The following is a 16,392-nucleotide window of genomic DNA, read 5'->3' on the forward strand; positions in this document are numbered from 1 at the left end:
CCACCTTTATCAAAAGCTTTTTTGCCATACAAATGAACTTATTTACAAAGCATAAAGAGACCCACAGATAGAAAACAAACTTATGGTTACCAAAGGGTAAAGTAGGGAGGAGGGATAAACTAGGAGTTTGGGATTAACATATACACACCAAAATAGATAACCAACAAGGACCTACTGTATAGCACAGGGAACTATACCCAATATTTTGTAATAATCTATAGGAGAAAGAAAAAGAACAAATTGAAAAAGAACAAATATATATATATATATAACCAAATCACTGTGCTGTACACCTGAAACTAACACAACATAAGTCAACTATACCTCAATAAGAAAATATATCTCTAATAAATCATTTTGTAACCATAAGAAAAAAGCTTTTTTGCCTACTCAGGAATCCTCTCAGAGTTCCCACAGAAGTTTTTGGGCCTCCTCCAAGCCAGCTAGTACAACCCCCAAGATGTCAGGTCTGGGTTTGAGGTTTCCTAACCTCCTTCCACTTCCCACAGCCTCTCCTGGTTTACCAGTACTTTTTACTTCAATAATTAAAGGAGCACCTCTACATGTACTATCTCATTTACTCATAACAATTCTGTTGAAAAAGGGGTATCTCCTTTTTATAGATGATGACAGAGCACTAGAGAGGTTAAGAGCCTTGCCCCAAATCACACAGCAGTAAGTGGCATTGCCAGGATTTGAATCCTGCTTATTGAACTCCAAAATTCATGTCCTAAACATGGCACTGAAATACCTGATTTCCAGCAGGTCACAGGATAAACTTGGCAATGTTGAAGTTAAGCTATGAGTAGAGCTATGTGACAAATCTGGATATGAAAAAAAAATTAAAACACGTAGACAAAGTTAGGGATTTCCACACGAAAATATAACTTGTCCTAGAGTAGTAACAGCCAGGGACTATTCACCAAACACCAACCTAGGCCTGGCATTTATTTTACCTCATATTTCTATAAGGTAAGTAGTATTAACCCTGTTTTACAGCTTCCCCAGTTTTAGGGAGACTCAAGAGCTGATAGTTAAGCACTTTGGACCCAGACCGACCTGGGTCCACATACTGACTTTACCTCTTACCAAATATTCCAAACTGGAAAAAAGATGCTCTGTAACATGGGGGTAATCTGTAAAATAGGGATAATAATATCCACTTAAAAGGCTGTTGTCGGGCTTCCCTGGTGGCGCAGTGGTTGAGACTCCGCCTGCCGATGCAGGGGACACGGGTTCGTGCCCCTGTCCGGGAAAATCCCACATGCCGCGGAGCGGCTGGGTCCGTGAGCCATGGCCGCTGAGCCTGCGCGTCCGGAGCCCGTGCTGCGCAACGGGAGAAGCCACAACAGTGAGAGGCCCGCGTACCGCAAAAAAAAAAAAAAAAAAAAAAGGCTGTTGTCAAGCTTAAATCATATAACAGGTGAATCCACCTAATCCAATGCTTGCCGTATGGTAAATGGTAGCTTACTACACTAAAGCCAAAAGAGATGTGGTAATCTGCTCGGAGACAGACATACCTAGTTATATGATAGAGCCATGATAGGAACTCAAGTCTGTGTGATTTCAAAACTCCACATTCTTTCCATTGTACCATTCTTGCAGGATACCTTAAATCTCAATCTTAAAATATTTTTTCTAAGAGTCCAAAGTTCAGACTTTCCAGATTAGCATAATTGTTAATATATTGCTATTATAAATCTTATACAGGGACTTCCCTGGTGGCGCAGTGGTTAAGAAACCGCCTGCCAATGCAGGGGACAGGGGTTCGAGCCCTGGTCCGGGAAGATCCTACATGCCACAGAGCAACTAAGCCCAAGCACCACAACTACTGAGCCTGCGCTCTAGAGCCTGTGAGCCACAACTACTGAATCCCGCACGCCTAGAACCCATGCTCCGCAACAAGCCAAGCCACCACAATGAGAAGCCTGTGCACCACAACAAAGAGTAGCCCCTGCTCACCACAACTAGAGAAAGCATGCGTGCAGCAATAAAGACCCAATGCAATCAAAAATAAAGTAATTAATTTTTTAAAAATTTTTTAAATAAATAAAAGTACATCTGGCTGAAGTCAGATTAAAAAAAAAAAAAAAGGAATCCGCCTGCCAATGCAGGGGACACAGGTTTGGTTCCTGGTTTGGAAGACCCCACATGCCACTGAGCAACTAAGCCAGTGTGCCACAACTACTGAGCCTGTGCTCTAGAGCCCGCGAGCCACAACTACTGAGCCCACGTGCTGCAACTACTGACACTCACACACCTAGAGCCTGTGCTCTGCAACGAGAAGCCAAGCCACCACAATGAGAAGCCTGTGCACTGCAACAAAGAGTAGCCCCCACTCACTGCAACTAGAGAAAGCCTGCCTGCCCAGCAACGAAGACCCAACACAACCAAAAAAAAAAAAAAAAAAACTAATACATACTCATAAAAATATAAATCAACCTTATTATACCATACTGAATTAACTATTGTTTTATTTTTTTAATTTTTCCATTTTTTTCACAATGCCATACAGCTCTGCATTTAAATCTTCAAAATTTGTCTTACATCATGAAAATTTTCTCAGTATAAAACATAAAACCAGAAACATGGTTTTACAGGCCTTGCCTCAATTTCTGATGCTGCCTCCTGTTCCTGGCAGCTGCCCACAGGGAGGGTTCACAGGTAGGGACCAAAGTAGGGCTAAGCACGAGCCACCTTAATGCAACCTTGGATCTGAGAGCCCAGAGGATGGCTGGGGAGAGGGGGGTAGTAAGGGTGGGGGTCAGGGATTGAGACTTGGTCTTGTTGAACCCACCGTGCTCACCTCAGAGAAGCACTGAGCAGGAACCCAGGCTACATCAAAACTGCACAAGATCTGGGCAGCACAGAACATCTCCAAGACAATCGCCACATCACAGAATCGTATCTATCTCACTGCTGACAGCCTTGTGCTGAACCTACAACATGAAGTGTAGGTCACTTCCCTACACCCAGGGAAGTGACAACCTCATCAAGGGTAAGAAATGAGCCTGGTGACCCAGAACTCGGCCCCCAGAGAAGAAGTGGATCTGTTTCTCCCCTGGTTTTTCAGGAGCCAGTTCGTGGTCCAGCACACGCCCACCCTGCCCCCAGCAACATGTGATGGTCCCCTCAGCATCTGTCCTCCCAACACTTCTTGGAATAATGAGAACTGACCCATTTTCAGGGGAATGACTTTCCTCCCTATGTTGGCCAGGGGTGTTGGGACTGTGTGATTTCTCAATGATTTCCTAGTGTTGGTTGTTCCTCTCTTGAGGTTGGGAAGCCACAACCACCATCCCAGGAATTAATAAATTTTTATTACTTAAGCTGAAAAAAAAAAAGAAGGGGAGGAAGGAAGGAAATTTACAGTGTCTGCTTATTTCATCAAGTGAAAATATCACAATTTGCTTAACGTTTACCATTTACTTGTTTCCAATTTCAACAAATTCTGCAATGTACATCCTTTGAAGGGAATCTTTGCATTTCTGATTTTTTTCTTCAAGACCGATTTCTATGAGTGATATTCCTGGGTCAAAGAGGATAGAGAGTTTAAAGGCTCTCAATTCCTCGAGAATTTCTGAGTCAAAGAGGGTGGACCATTCAAAACCTTTCAACAAACATTACCAAATCACTTTCAAGAAAAGTTCTAATTCATACTTCTCACCAGCAGTACAGAAGTGCCTGGCTCACATTAGTAAAAAGAACTCTGCTTTTTGATTTAGTGAGAAAAGTTGCGTTTAAACTTCTATTTCTTTTTATAGTTTAGTTTAAGATTCTTCCCTTCAATTTATATTTCTTCTGCCTGTTTCCCATCCTTTGCTTGTTTATCAGGGTGTTACGCGTTTTGTCCTTGGAATGTTGTTTTTAACAATACAAAAATACTTAAAAAAAACAAGCAAACAAACTACTGGTTGCTAGCTCATGACTGCTCAACACTGGCACAAGCCCACAAAGTTGCGCTCACCCATTAGAGAACTTACATGGAGGCAGGTAGCCTTTACGCCTCTTGGCGGAAGCAAGACTCCCACAAAACACTAGGGCGGGAGTTGCTGCAAAGGCATTGGCTCTCCCAGCCTGGGGAGAAACGTCTCGCGGGATCTCAGCCGCCCTTAGGGCCTCTGACCCGACTACAAATCCCAACATGCAACGCGCCTCAGGGCCCGAGCGCTCGAATGAAGGCTAAGGTCCAAGGTCATGTGTCTCTCTGTGTAAGGCGACCGGTCATCTCTCCCACGCCTTTTTCTGCTGCTTTCCACCTTGGCCGCCATTTTGTGCGGGAGGTTATAGAACCTCTGAGTCAAGCCGACTCTGTGATCGAGCCCTTCAGGGATCGGCCAATCGGAAGCGAGATCTCGGAGGAAAACCCCGCCTTTACCCGCACGGAGGCGGGAACTGCCACGAAGCTCCTGTGGAGAGAGAGGAAGAAGCTGCGGAAGACCAATAAGAAAGGAGGACTCGAGGATGTTAACCAATGAGGGCGTGGGGGGATTGCGGCCAATGAGAGTGGGGGTACCCCCGGACACGTGGGCCGGGGAGCTGAGCGCTGAGTCCTAGAGCTAAAGCCCGGAGGTGAGTCAGTCACCTTGAGCCGGGCGAGCGCTGTGTTCCGAGAAGGGGCAGCAGGGCAGTGGGAGTGCAGGTGACCTGGGGCCGAAAACCAGCTATCGGCAGGGATGTGGCTGGGTTGTGTGGTGGGGCATTTGCCCCTAGGGCCGGGAAAGGCAATGGCCGTCTGTAACCTTAACAATTAATGTTAGTTACCAACGGTAATGAGCAATTTACTGTCCCGGCTGAGGCGGGCCGTGGACTGCTGTGTGAAATGGGCAGGACCCTGAACGGCACCTACCTAGTTTCTGCCTCCCCAGTCTTCCCGGCAGATCATCCTCTTTGGGTATCATTTCCCGGCTGGGGCTCGGGCCTCCTTCCTTTACTTCCGATCTCCGTGACCTTCCTTTGCAGACCTGTCGCGCTGAAAGTGGTGGAGAGGGTATTTGCGCTGTTCCTCTGACCTCTAATGGCCTCCTCAGCTGGGGCATGGTTCGAGGAAGACCGTGGTCCAGGGAGGACGGGCGGGGTGAAGGGGACGACCGAAGGTCGCGACTGTAAGCAAACAACCAGGCTGTCAGTGGATTTTTTTTTTTTTTTTTTCCCCTCTGCAGACCGAAAAAATGCAGACCACCAGGGCACTACTCATTCCTCCTGCTCTGGTAAGCTGCGGCTCCCGGGTGCTCTGTAGCGCCAGCTGTGGGAACCATGAGTGTTTAATGAATGAACTGAGAGGAGCTTGGCATTCTGATGATGTTGCCCCTTTAGCGAAGCAGTAGGATGGATGCAGTTAACCCCTGATTATTTAAGCCTGTAAACCAAGCTATCTTGGCTTTGCAATGTGGTCAGAGTCTGGATCTGACCTTTACCCCCAGTCTGACTTGGCCATAGTTAGCCCATTGAAACAGTGATTTTCAACATTGGCTGTACAATGGAATCATCTGGGGAGCTTTTAAAACTCCTGATGCCCAGGCTGCACCCTATGGGAGTGGAATCCATGCATCTGTATTTTTTTTATAACGCCCCAGGTGATTCTAATGTTCGACCAGGTTTCACAACTGCTACGTTATATTTCTTGAAATAGTTCAAGAAAGCCTTGTTACAGGAGTCTCTGCTTAGGTGACTGTTTCAGGAGCCTCACCAGGCTTACTGGCTCACTCCATTCAGGGTGTATAACAGTGACTACAGTTTTAGCAAAATAAGATTTTCCCCTTCTGATTCCTTTGGTGGTCTGGGTACAAACCCTTCCTGTACTTGGTTTGATGTTAGTGTGGGTTTTTGGTTTTGTTTTTTTCCACTCTGGGATATTGATTAAGGGCTGTGCTCATAGAAGTGAACTTTGTTACCCAGTTTTAAATGGAAGGGTTGCCACTGCTGACTACACCAGGGTCTCAGGACAGCTGTCTCTGGTGTGGGCATATCTGGTAGCAGCAGTAACACATTAATTGACCTTGAAATACCTTGGACTTGTTTTATTTATAATATTTGTAGTCATTTTTGACTGAAGCTCAGCAGTTAGGGGGATTTTTTGTTTTGTTTTGATTTCTTGCCTGATTTGGAGAAATGTGTCTTTCTGATTTTATAGATCTGCTCTTGTACCAGGGGTCTGAGCAGGCCTGTGTCTGCCTCCTTCCTGAGTAGGCCAGAGATCCCATCTGAACAGGTAAAGGAGATTGGGCCTTCTTAAGAATTTCCCCAGACTAAGTTCCTTTAAGTTTGTTCAGTTGCCTTTAGGCCAAAGTGGGAGGAGAGTCTGTGGTGCTTTAATAGTTCTAAGTACCTCAAGGTGAGCATTGTAGGTGAGAAACTTGCAAAAGTGAAATTGGGTTTATCATGAACCCCACGAAATTTCCCTAGTCCTGTCTGGAAACGGACCCTAAGACTAATTCCAAGCATGCTCTGCAGTCTGAGCGTTCTGTACTTGCTAAGAGCTTGCCAACAATTTCCGAGCTCAGGTGGGTGGGGTGAGGGGTGGAGTCAGCCACCTGTCCTTGAGCCTCACTATCTCCCTTCTTCCGCTCTTTCCTTCTCTACTTCCCTCTCTCTCCCCCTCCTTCTAGCCTTCCTACAGCAGTGTCCCACTCCAGGTGGCCAGGCGGGAGTTCCAGACCAGTGTTGTCTCCCGGGACATTGACACAGCGGCCAAGTTTATTGGTGCTGGGGCTGCCACAGTTGGTGTGGCTGGTTCAGGGGCCGGCATTGGAACAGTGTTTGGCAGTTTGATCATTGGCTATGCCAGGTAAGTTGTGGGGTGGCCTAGAGCGTCTTCTACTATAAATTCCATCTTATTTGGAGGAAGCCTCAGCAAGAGATCCTTCTAGCTTTGTGTTGATTTCATCTACCTCCTGTTTTCTCAGAATTTAAATATAAGTTTCCAGTCTGGCTCACTTAAACTTACCATGTTGGTACTCTGCTTGCCTGTCCAATCCCCAGGATATATGCAAGCTAGGCCCTCTCCCAGTTTCAGCACTATCCATTCACCTAACCTACTTGAGTCCTCCACCACCACCCATGACCCATACCCTCACCCCTTCCTTTCCCTGTCTCTGTCCCCGGCAGGAACCCGTCTCTGAAGCAGCAGCTCTTCTCCTATGCCATTCTGGGCTTTGCCCTGTCTGAGGCTATGGGGCTCTTCTGTTTGATGGTCGCCTTCCTCATCCTCTTTGCCATGTGAGGCTCCATGAAGGTCACCTATCCACCCCTGCTGCTTCAACTCCAGGCCATGCCCGGTGCTAGAGTGTGCTAAGCTTTACCATTAAACACAATGTTTCTCTAAACTCATATGCCTGCACCTCTGTCCTTTGCCCTTGGGGAGGACCTTCATAGAAAGGTGGGACAAGGAAATGGGATTGGGTCAGGAACCATTGGTGATTAGGAACTTCTCAGGGCTGAGAAGTAGCACTGACATGGCTGTAATAACATCTCCCACAGGAGGGAACACGGATTTGTCTAATGATAATTGGTGCTTTTTTCCCTTCAAATTTACTGTAATAATATGTAACATTTTTGAGGGGCTTAATTTGCACCAAGCTCTTTACCAAGTGTTTTGCATTTTTTATCTCAGCAACACTATGAATTGTAAGTGCAGTTATTATACCTGTTCTGCAAATGAGGGAACTGAGGCTTAGGGAAGCAAAATAACTTGTCCATCATCACAGAGCTGGAAAGTGGCAGAATTGGAGATTCCCCCCTCCCCACCTCGGACCAGCCTAAATCTTTACCTGCTGTGCTGTGCCATCTATTTTCATTTTGGCCACACAATTAAGGTGGCACAGATAGGGAAACTTCGTCCCAAAGAAGTTGTATAGCACGTTAGAGTTGGAGGTGGGCCTCCATCTGCCTGCACTTAGCTCCACCTGTAAGTTTCATTTCCTTTCTTAGAGTGCCTAAATGTTCTTGAATAAAGCAGATGAGGGACATGGTCTGTGTTCTTGGAGAATTTACAATCTTAGCTTTGCTAGGGATGAAAAGGGTGTTTGGGGGGTGCGGGGTAGTGAACCAACAAATGAATTGCTTAGAGAGCTCCTCATGGTATCATCCTGTGCTCTCAGTCTGTGGCCAGCAGGTGCCCCCCACTTGGCCTGACGTGGGACTGATAACCCAGGTAAGAGAAAGCTAAGCTGATATATCCACAGAATGAACTCAGGGGTGCTAGTAGGCATGGTCTATCTCAAATATGGGACCCATTTTTTGAAAACCCGATAATTCAACTTATTGCAAAAGTCCCAACTAGTGAAACCAAAATAAAATTCCTAATAATTGTTAACACCTTCCAGCTGAAGGGCAGCTAGTAGAGTTAAAACACCAAAAAATGTGAGTCAATAAGAATGGATTCAATTTAATGCAATTTAAAGACAGTTATGGGACTTCCCTGTTGGCGTAGTGGTTAAGAATCCGCCTGCCAATGCAAGGGACACCGGTGCAAGCCCTGGTCCGGGAAGATTCCACGTGCCACGGAGCCGCTAAGCCCGTGCACCACAACTACTGAGCCTGCGCTCTAGAGCCCGCGAGCAACAACTACTGAGCCCGCATGCTGCAACTACTGAAGCCCGCGCACCTAGAGCCTGTGCTCCGCCACCACAATGGGGAGCTTACGCACTACAACAGAGTAACCCCCACTTGCCACAACTAGAGAAAGCCCGTGTGCAGCAATGAAGACCCAATGCAGCCAAAAATAAATAAATAAAGATAGGCGTGCAGTTATTTAGGTGTTAAGCATCCTCCTAGGAGTCTTGGGGAATGCTGAAAAATCAAAGAGTGGAAACAATACTGAACAATGCCATAAATTATTGAATACGTGGGTACAGAAGCTATGTGCTATAGAAGAGGAAAAGCAAGGAGGCTAGTGTTGGTTGTAATAACATGAGCTAACATTTGAGCACTTGTATGTCAGGCATGGTGGTAAGCATTTTCAATGAAGAACTTCAACCTCCCTATGAAATAAGTCATTTTATAGGTAAGGAAAATGAGGGAGATTCAGAGAGGTGAGGAATCCTGTGAAGGTCATACAGCTGGTTAGTAAAGCTGGGATTCAAACTCCAGAACCTGTGTTCTAATGACTGCTGACTCATCCAAGATTCAGTGACATGCTCAAGGTCGTACAGCAGGGCAACGATTTCAATCCGAGACCACCTAACATTCAACAATCATGGTCTTATTCCACAGGATCGCTCACCCTTGGCACATTCCCGGCCAGATAAATCATTGTCTGATAATGTTTAGCAACATCCCTATTCTCTACCCACTAGATGCCAGTGGCAACCTCCCCTCCCCCAGTTGTGACAACCAATTGCCAAATGTACGATTGACAAATGTCTCCTAGTTCTGGGGCAAAATCACTCCCGGTTGAGAACCGTTGGTCTACTGTAACCTGCTACTTGTCCTCTTAGTCTGTTCACCTAAAGTAACTCTCAAGATTGTCCACAGCAACCCAGTGATAGAACCTGAAGCAGAGCCCAGGAATCTTAGGGCCAAAGAGAAGGAATCAGACTGAGGTTGAAGTGGCAGCTGAGGTATCACCAAGGGAGCAATGGATTAACTGGTAATGCTGTTATGCAAATGGAATGCAGTAACCTTTTGGGATGTCAGGCTGGCATCCTTGCCAGGTCACTACCCTTTGGTGGTAATCCAGGGGCAGCCCCCAGGGAAGATGGTTACCTTTTCCTTCCTGTGAAGCTCCAGGAACTTATTTTTTTCCCAAGGGGCTGGTAAGAATTTCCCTTCATCATGGGTTCCAAACAGCTTTGGAATTGCTGGGCTTTCAAATCCAAATCAGCGGGGTTGGGAATGTGGTTAGTGGGCCCATGGAACTCTAGAGTCAAGAGAGAATGTGCGGGACTTCCCTGGTGGTCCAGTGGCTAAGACTCCGCACTCCCAATGCAGGGGGCCCAGGTTCCATCCCTGGTCAGGGAACTAGGTCCCGCATGCTGCAACTAAAAGATCCCAGGTGCCGCAACTAGGAGCAGCCAAATAAAGAAATACTAGGAAAAAAAAAGAGAGAATGTGCTCCCACCCGCAAGCAGGCAATTAGTCCATTACCATTGAGATTCTTTATCTAAGCTCTATGGCCCATGGATGGGACCATTTTGCTTACCGCAAAATATTTGTGAGTACATACAGAGGTGCACTGTTCTTGGGAGAGGGGTAATGACCAAAAAAACACTGAGTAACCACTGCCTTAAGAGTTCAGCAAGGTGGCAAAGACCATAAACTTGGGAGTTAGAGGGGAGTGCAAATCTCAGCCCTGCCATTTCCTAACTATGAAGTTAATTATCTCTCTTGAGCCTTGATTTCCCCATCTGTAAAATGGGGATGAGAACAATTCATAGTGATTGCGACAACGAAGTAAGATAATACAGGTAAATGTATGCAAATAATGATAATATATGTAATGTATACATGTACAGTATTTTTAATATACATGTACAGTATTAATTATATGTAATATAAAGATGTATTGAGTACGTAATGAGATAACACATAATACGTGTATTATTAAAAATTTTAATATAGCTATTACTTATAATCAGAAGCCTCCAACACCCAGTCCAAGTTCTGATTTTTCCTTTTAGCCCCCAATTTGTGACCTGGGTGGGAACTCTTCATCTATTCCTGGCACTGAGCCCAAGACAAAAGGCTAGGCCCTGGAGGGGAAGGACTGCCCCAGAGAGCAGTGGGACACAAGACCTTGGGGAAGAGGAGAAGGATCTTCACGATGTATCTATTTAGAAGGTTGAAGCACAGCAGTGACCTGAACATCAGGATACTTGCTGGTCTCTGTCCTGGGGGAGAGTGCTTGCCAGGTTGCCATGAGCAAGGTGCTACCAAACTTTGCCGCACTGAGAGATGGCTCAATGCAGTCCAGTGTGCTGGGGAGGAGAGAGAGGCTTGGATCCAGTTTCCTGTCGGAACACAGCTTGGTTGTGTCATCCATCCCCAGAGGCCATGGGAGTGGCTTCAGAAGGCACACTCTTGCGCTCTGGCCAAGCTGCCAGGGAAAAGCAGCCAGGTGTTGCCTTGAAAAAGTCAGTGAGCACTGGACTAAGCAATGCCAATTCACAAAGTTCTGCTAGCCTCTCCCTGGTCCTTCCTTTCCCAGTTTAGAGGCCTTCTGGAGTTCCCTTGGGAGTTGGTGAGCTGGTCCTTCAAGCAGCTGCAGCCCTTTAGACCTTGAGTTGAAGATTCTTTGTACAAGCTTGGCCAGCCCTTTGGAAAGAAAATGGGCATTTCTGAGGAAGAGGAGGTGAAATCTTAAAGATCCGTGGCCAGGGGAAGGGCACCTGGCTACCAAACACTTCCATTGTGTTTACCATTTCTGCAATACTCACTGAATGTCAGGTCCTGGAGATACAAGATAGGTGCTCCATGCTTACTGCCCTAGAGGACGTCATATGTAGTAGCTAGACAGATGAGTAACCAAACTACTAAAATAAAAAGCAGGGCTTCCCCGGTGGCACAGTGGTTAAGAATCGGCCTGCCAAGGCAGAGGACACGGGTTCGAGCCCTGGTCCGGGAAGATCCCACATGCCGCGGAGCAACTAAGCCCGTGAGCCACAACTGCTGAGCCTGCGTGCCACAACTACTGAAGCCTGCACACCTAGAGCCCGTGCACCGCAACAAGAGAAGCCTCCGCAATGAGAAGCCCGCGCATTGCAACGAAGAGTAGCCCCCGCTCACCACAACTAGAGAAAGCCCGCACCAGCAATGAAGACCCAATGCAGCCAAAAATAAATAAATAAATTTATTATTTTTTAAAAAGCAGTCCGTGCTATAATAAAGGTATGAATTACTTCAGAGGACGGAGTAATTAAAAATGACTAATAATAATAATATGCCTGGGGGTGTTAAGGCTTGGCAGAGAAAGTAATATTACAGCCAGGCTTGAAGGTAAGAATAATAAGAGTTAATAGTTATTGGGACTTCCCTGGTGGTGCAGTGGTTAAGAATCCGCCTGCCAACGCAGGGAACACAGATTTGATCCCTGGTCCGGGAGGATCCCACATGCCTCGGAGCAACTAAGCCCATGCGCCACAACTAATGAGCCCGTGTCCCACAACTACTGAGGCCTGCGCGCCTAGAACCCATGCTCCACAACAAGAGGAGCCATCGCAACGAGAAGCCTGAGCACGGCAACAAAGAGTAGCTCCCACTCAACTAGAGAAAGACCGTGCACAGCAACAAAGACCCAATGCAACCAAAAATAAATAATTTTTTTAAAGAGTTAATAATTATTGAACACAGGACTTCCAGGACTTCCCTGGTGGCACAGTGGTTAAGAATCCACCTGCCAGTGCAGCGGACACAGGTTCGAGCCCTGGTCCAGGAAGATCCCACATGCCATGGAGCAACTAAGCCCATGTGCCACAACTACTGAGCCCACACACCCAGAGCCCATGCTCCACAACAAGAGAAGCCACCCAATGCAGCCAAAAATAAATAAGTAAAATTTAAGATAATAATAATAATTATTATTATCGAACACTTACTTTGGCCAGGTATTGTGCACGTTCATCATCACATTATCTCTTCTTTATAGCTACTATTTTTTTATCAATATTACTGATGAAGAATAGAAGCTTAGAGACTTTAAATAATTAGGATTTTCCCTAATAAAGGGAAAGCGTATTCCAGGTAGAGAAAATATGAGCACAGGCCCAGAGGAGAGAAGGCACATGGGCAAGTGAGGTGCCAATTATTTGGACAGTGCTTACCACTTTGCAAAACACTTCTAAAAATGCCACACTTAATCCTCAGAAAAACCCTGAGAGGTAGTAATTATCACCATTCTATGGATGCAGAAATAGGCTCAAAGAGGATATTTGCAGAGTGGTACATATCAAAGGTTGAACCTCTTTTTTCTGGATCTGAGGTAAGTGGTTTTCTGTTCATTGTCCCATCTCTAATGGACCTTGTACCTGAAAACAATGGTCCAATAATAAGTAAGGGACCCATTGAGGAGTCCTCTCACCCCATGGGCCCCCTATGGGCCTCTGCAGTCTGTAGCCATGGAGAAGCTATGAAGTAGTGTTTTTCTTTGCGTGAGGTTACCCAATGACTTTTGACCATCTTACTAAGTAAATAATACCCAAGAAAAATTCTAGAATCCTTAAAAAATGAATGAAATAATATAGTTTGAATAGGCAATAGATGTACAGCACAACATTTAAAAGGTACAAGTGTGTTTGTGTGTGTGTGTGTGTATATATATATATATGCCCTTTGCCCCATCTTGTCTGCAGTCAAGAGGCAACCGCTGTTACCAGTTTCTTACATATCCTTTCAGAGATATTTAGGCATCTTTATTATAGAGTGGTAAAACGCTATACCAATAAAACATGAAATCTGTGTAAAATATTGTATCAATTCATTTTGCTTCATGTTAAGTACCTAAGCTGTGACAGGCCCCATGCTGGATTCATAGATAATACACGATCTAGAGTCCGAAGAACGGGGAGCAGGAGGGAGTAGGGGGTGGAAGCAACAGGTACCAAAGGACTGTAATTAGTACAAGGTACAATGTGATAAGTGTGGGAGAAAGTTCCAAGCTGTGACAGTATCACATAGTGGTCAAAACGTTTTTTCTGGAGACAGATTTGGCTTGCTCTCACTGTGACCCATGTAAATGACTGAACCTCTGTAATCCTCTCTTTTTCCATCTATCAGAATGGACTAATAATAGTACTTACTTCATAGGTTTGTTGAAAGGAATAAATAAGACATACAAAGCACTTGGCACGGGACTTGCCTGGTGGTGTAGTGGTTAAGTGGTTAAGAATCCATCTGCCAGGGACTTCCCTGGTGGCACAGTGGTTGGAAATCTGCCTGCCAGTGCAGGGGACATGGGTTCGAGCCCTGGTCCAGGAGGATTCCACATGCCGCGGACTAGCTAGGCCCTTGCACCACAACTACTGAAGCCCACGCGCTGTAGGGCCCGCGTGCTGCAACTCCTGAGCCCGTGTGCTGCCACTGCTGAAGCCCGCACGTCTAGAGCCCATGCTCCACAACAAGAGAAGTCACTGTAATGAGAAGCCCGCGTACCACAATAAAGAGTGGCCCCTGCTGGCCGCAACTAGAGAAACCTGTGCACAGCAACGAAGACCCAGCACAGCCAAAAATAATTTTAAAAATAAGATAAAATTTTAAAAATAATAATAAAAAAAGAATCCGCCTGCCAATGCAGGGGACACAGGTTCAAGCCCTGGTCCAGGAAGATCCACGTGCCACGGAGCAACTAAGCCCATGTGCCACAACTACTGAGCCTGCGCTGTAGAGCCTGCGAGCCACAACTACTGAGCCTGTGTACCACAACTACTGAAGGCCATGCGGCTAGAGCCCGTACTCCGCAACAAGAGAAGCCACCACAATGAGAAGCCCGCGCACCGTAACGAAGAGCAGCCCCCGCCCGCCGCAACTGGAGAAAGCCCACGCACAGCAACGAAGACCCAACGGAGCCAAAAATTTAAAAAAAAAATCCATTTGTGTTAAAAAAAAAAAAAGCGCTTGGCACCTATTAGGCACTCAATAAATGTTAACTAAAAATCCAGTATTTTAGCTCTCAATAAATGCTGGCTATTATCACTCAACTCCACAGTCCCTGGCTGGAAAATTCATAAAGCTGTGAAAACAGGACTTCTTTTTTAAGAAACAAATTTGGCGGCAAAACGTAATCTAAAGTGAGGCTAGGGGCTTCCCTGGTGGCGCAGTGGTTGGGAATCCGCCTGCCAATGCAGGGGACACGGGTTCGAGCCTTGTTCCAGGAAGATCCCACATGCTGCGGAGCAACTAAGCCCGTGAGCCACAACCTACTGAGCCTGCGCTCTAGAGCCCACGTGCCACAACTACTGAGCCCTTGTGCCACAACTACTGAAGCCCATGCGCCTAGAGCCTGCACTCGGCAACAAGAGAAGCCACCGCAATGAGAAGCCCGCGCACCGCAACGAAGAGTGGATCCCGCTCGCTGCGACTAGACAAAGCCCACGAGCAGCGGCGAAGACCCAATACAGCCAAAAATAAAAATAAATAGATACAACATTAAAGAAATAAAAAAAGTTTAAAAATAAAAAATAAAGTGAGGCTATTCGTCTGATTTTGTATGAATATTCATAAGTGTACCCAAATTAATATGAATATTCATATGCTTTGCTACAGAAGTATCAGTATGCTTGGTTACTGAGTGCTGCCCGAGGTCTTGCTGGGAGTGTTAAATTATGATCCTGTACTCTTTTTTTTTTTTTAATTATTATTTATTTACTTTTTTTATTTTTGGCTGTGTTGGGTCCTAGTTGCGGCACGCGGGATCTGTGTTGAGGCATGTGGGATCTTTCGTTGCAGCACGCGGGCTTCTCTCTAGTTGTGGCGGCGCGTTTTCCCTCTCTAGCTGTGGCGTACGGCCTCCAGAGCGCATGGGCCCTGTAGTTTGCGGCACGGGGGCTCTAGTTGAGGTGCACGAGTTCAGTAGTTGTGGCACGCAGGCTTAGTTGCCCTGTGGCATGTGGGATCTTAGTTCCCCGACCAGGGATCGAACCCATGTCCCCTGCATTGTAAGGCGGATTCTTTACCACTGGACCACCAGGGAAGTCCCGATCCTGTACTCTTGATAGGGAGAAAAGGGAAAGCTTTTTTTTTGGATGGCTTGTTTTTGTTTTTTTGATGGCTTGTATTTTTTCAGCTTAATCTCAGTAAAGTCCTGAGGAATCCTCCCAGGATTTAAACTCACAGCCCCTTGATTCCTGCATATTCAAGGCCTTGTGGAAAGAAATGTTGAGCTTGGAGTCAGGAGGCCTGATTTTCTTCTTTTTACCAAGCTTCTCTAGGTTTGTTTTATTATCCCTATGGCAACGCCTAGCAAAAGTGCCTGGCATTTAGCAAGCCCTTCATAAATATATATCGAATAAACTCTAAAACGAGGTAGTTTTTCACTCGTAGTTCCTGATTCCTTCCTTCCTTCCTCTTGGTCCTGTTGCAGGCAGGGGGCAATGGCAGCCTGCCCTCCGTGGGTGAGGGTGCAGGAAGGATAAATCACAGAGACTTTAGGACAGGAAGGGCCCTAAGCGGGTCAACTCCTCTACTCAGCACCTCCCCACAAGGAAGCTGGATCCCCAGTCCTACCCCTTGGGCACGTCAGAGGGTCGCTTTCCTAGATGTGGTAAATGGTCCTCCTCTCCTCCCCTTTCAACGCTTGAAACTAAAATATTCCTTGGAATTGGGTCCTCAACTGCACCTAGAAGTCCGTACCCGCCTCAGAACTTCCTCCCGCAAAGCGCGGTACCCGCGCAGGCCCAGTACCCTCGCTTGGCCGGCGAGCTCCGACCCCCGCCCGCCCTGGAGGACTGTGGGTGGACGCTC

General features: G+C 46.4%; 1 protein-coding gene, 1 long non-coding RNA gene and 1 other non-coding gene across 6 annotated transcripts; 2 read left to right on the forward strand and 1 right to left on the reverse strand.

Moving 5' to 3' along the window:
- Positions 1–2,438: 2,438 nt before the first annotated feature.
- Positions 2,439–2,721, forward strand: LOC117197766 (small nucleolar RNA U89). Its single transcript, XR_004478626.1, has one exon. It is a non-coding gene; the product is annotated as a small nucleolar RNA U89 (small nucleolar RNA).
- A 1,731-nt stretch (positions 2,722–4,452) lies between these two features.
- On the forward strand, positions 4,453–7,325 carry ATP5MC1 (ATP synthase membrane subunit c locus 1). Of its 4 annotated transcripts, none has more exons than XM_049702553.1 (5): positions 4,453–4,572; positions 5,163–5,210; positions 6,134–6,211; positions 6,636–6,787; positions 7,108–7,325. In XM_049702553.1, exons 2-5 carry the CDS (start codon positions 5,172–5,174, stop codon positions 7,220–7,222), a joined length of 384 nt encoding a protein of 127 aa, XP_049558510.1. In that variant the 5' UTR covers positions 4,453–4,572; positions 5,163–5,171; the 3' UTR covers positions 7,223–7,325. The 4 variants fall into 4 exon arrangements, with proteins under 4 accessions (XP_049558510.1, XP_004282704.1, XP_004282703.1 ...); XM_004282656.3 differs by having other exon boundaries at positions 4,468–4,572; positions 6,609–6,787; XM_004282655.3 differs by having other exon boundaries at positions 4,520–4,642; positions 6,609–6,787.
- A 3,212-nt stretch (positions 7,326–10,537) lies between these two features.
- On the reverse strand, positions 10,538–16,323 carry LOC117197751 (uncharacterized). The gene is made up of 2 exons (XR_004478601.2): positions 16,156–16,323; positions 10,538–11,253 (listed from the first exon to the last, which is right to left on the reverse strand). It is a non-coding gene; the product is annotated as an uncharacterized LOC117197751 (long non-coding RNA).
- Positions 16,324–16,392: the final 69 nt, after the last annotated feature.

This window comes from Orcinus orca, chromosome 19 (genome assembly GCF_937001465.1).
Source record: "Orcinus orca chromosome 19, mOrcOrc1.1, whole genome shotgun sequence".
NCBI classification, from domain to species: domain Eukaryota; kingdom Metazoa; phylum Chordata; class Mammalia; order Artiodactyla; family Delphinidae; genus Orcinus; species Orcinus orca.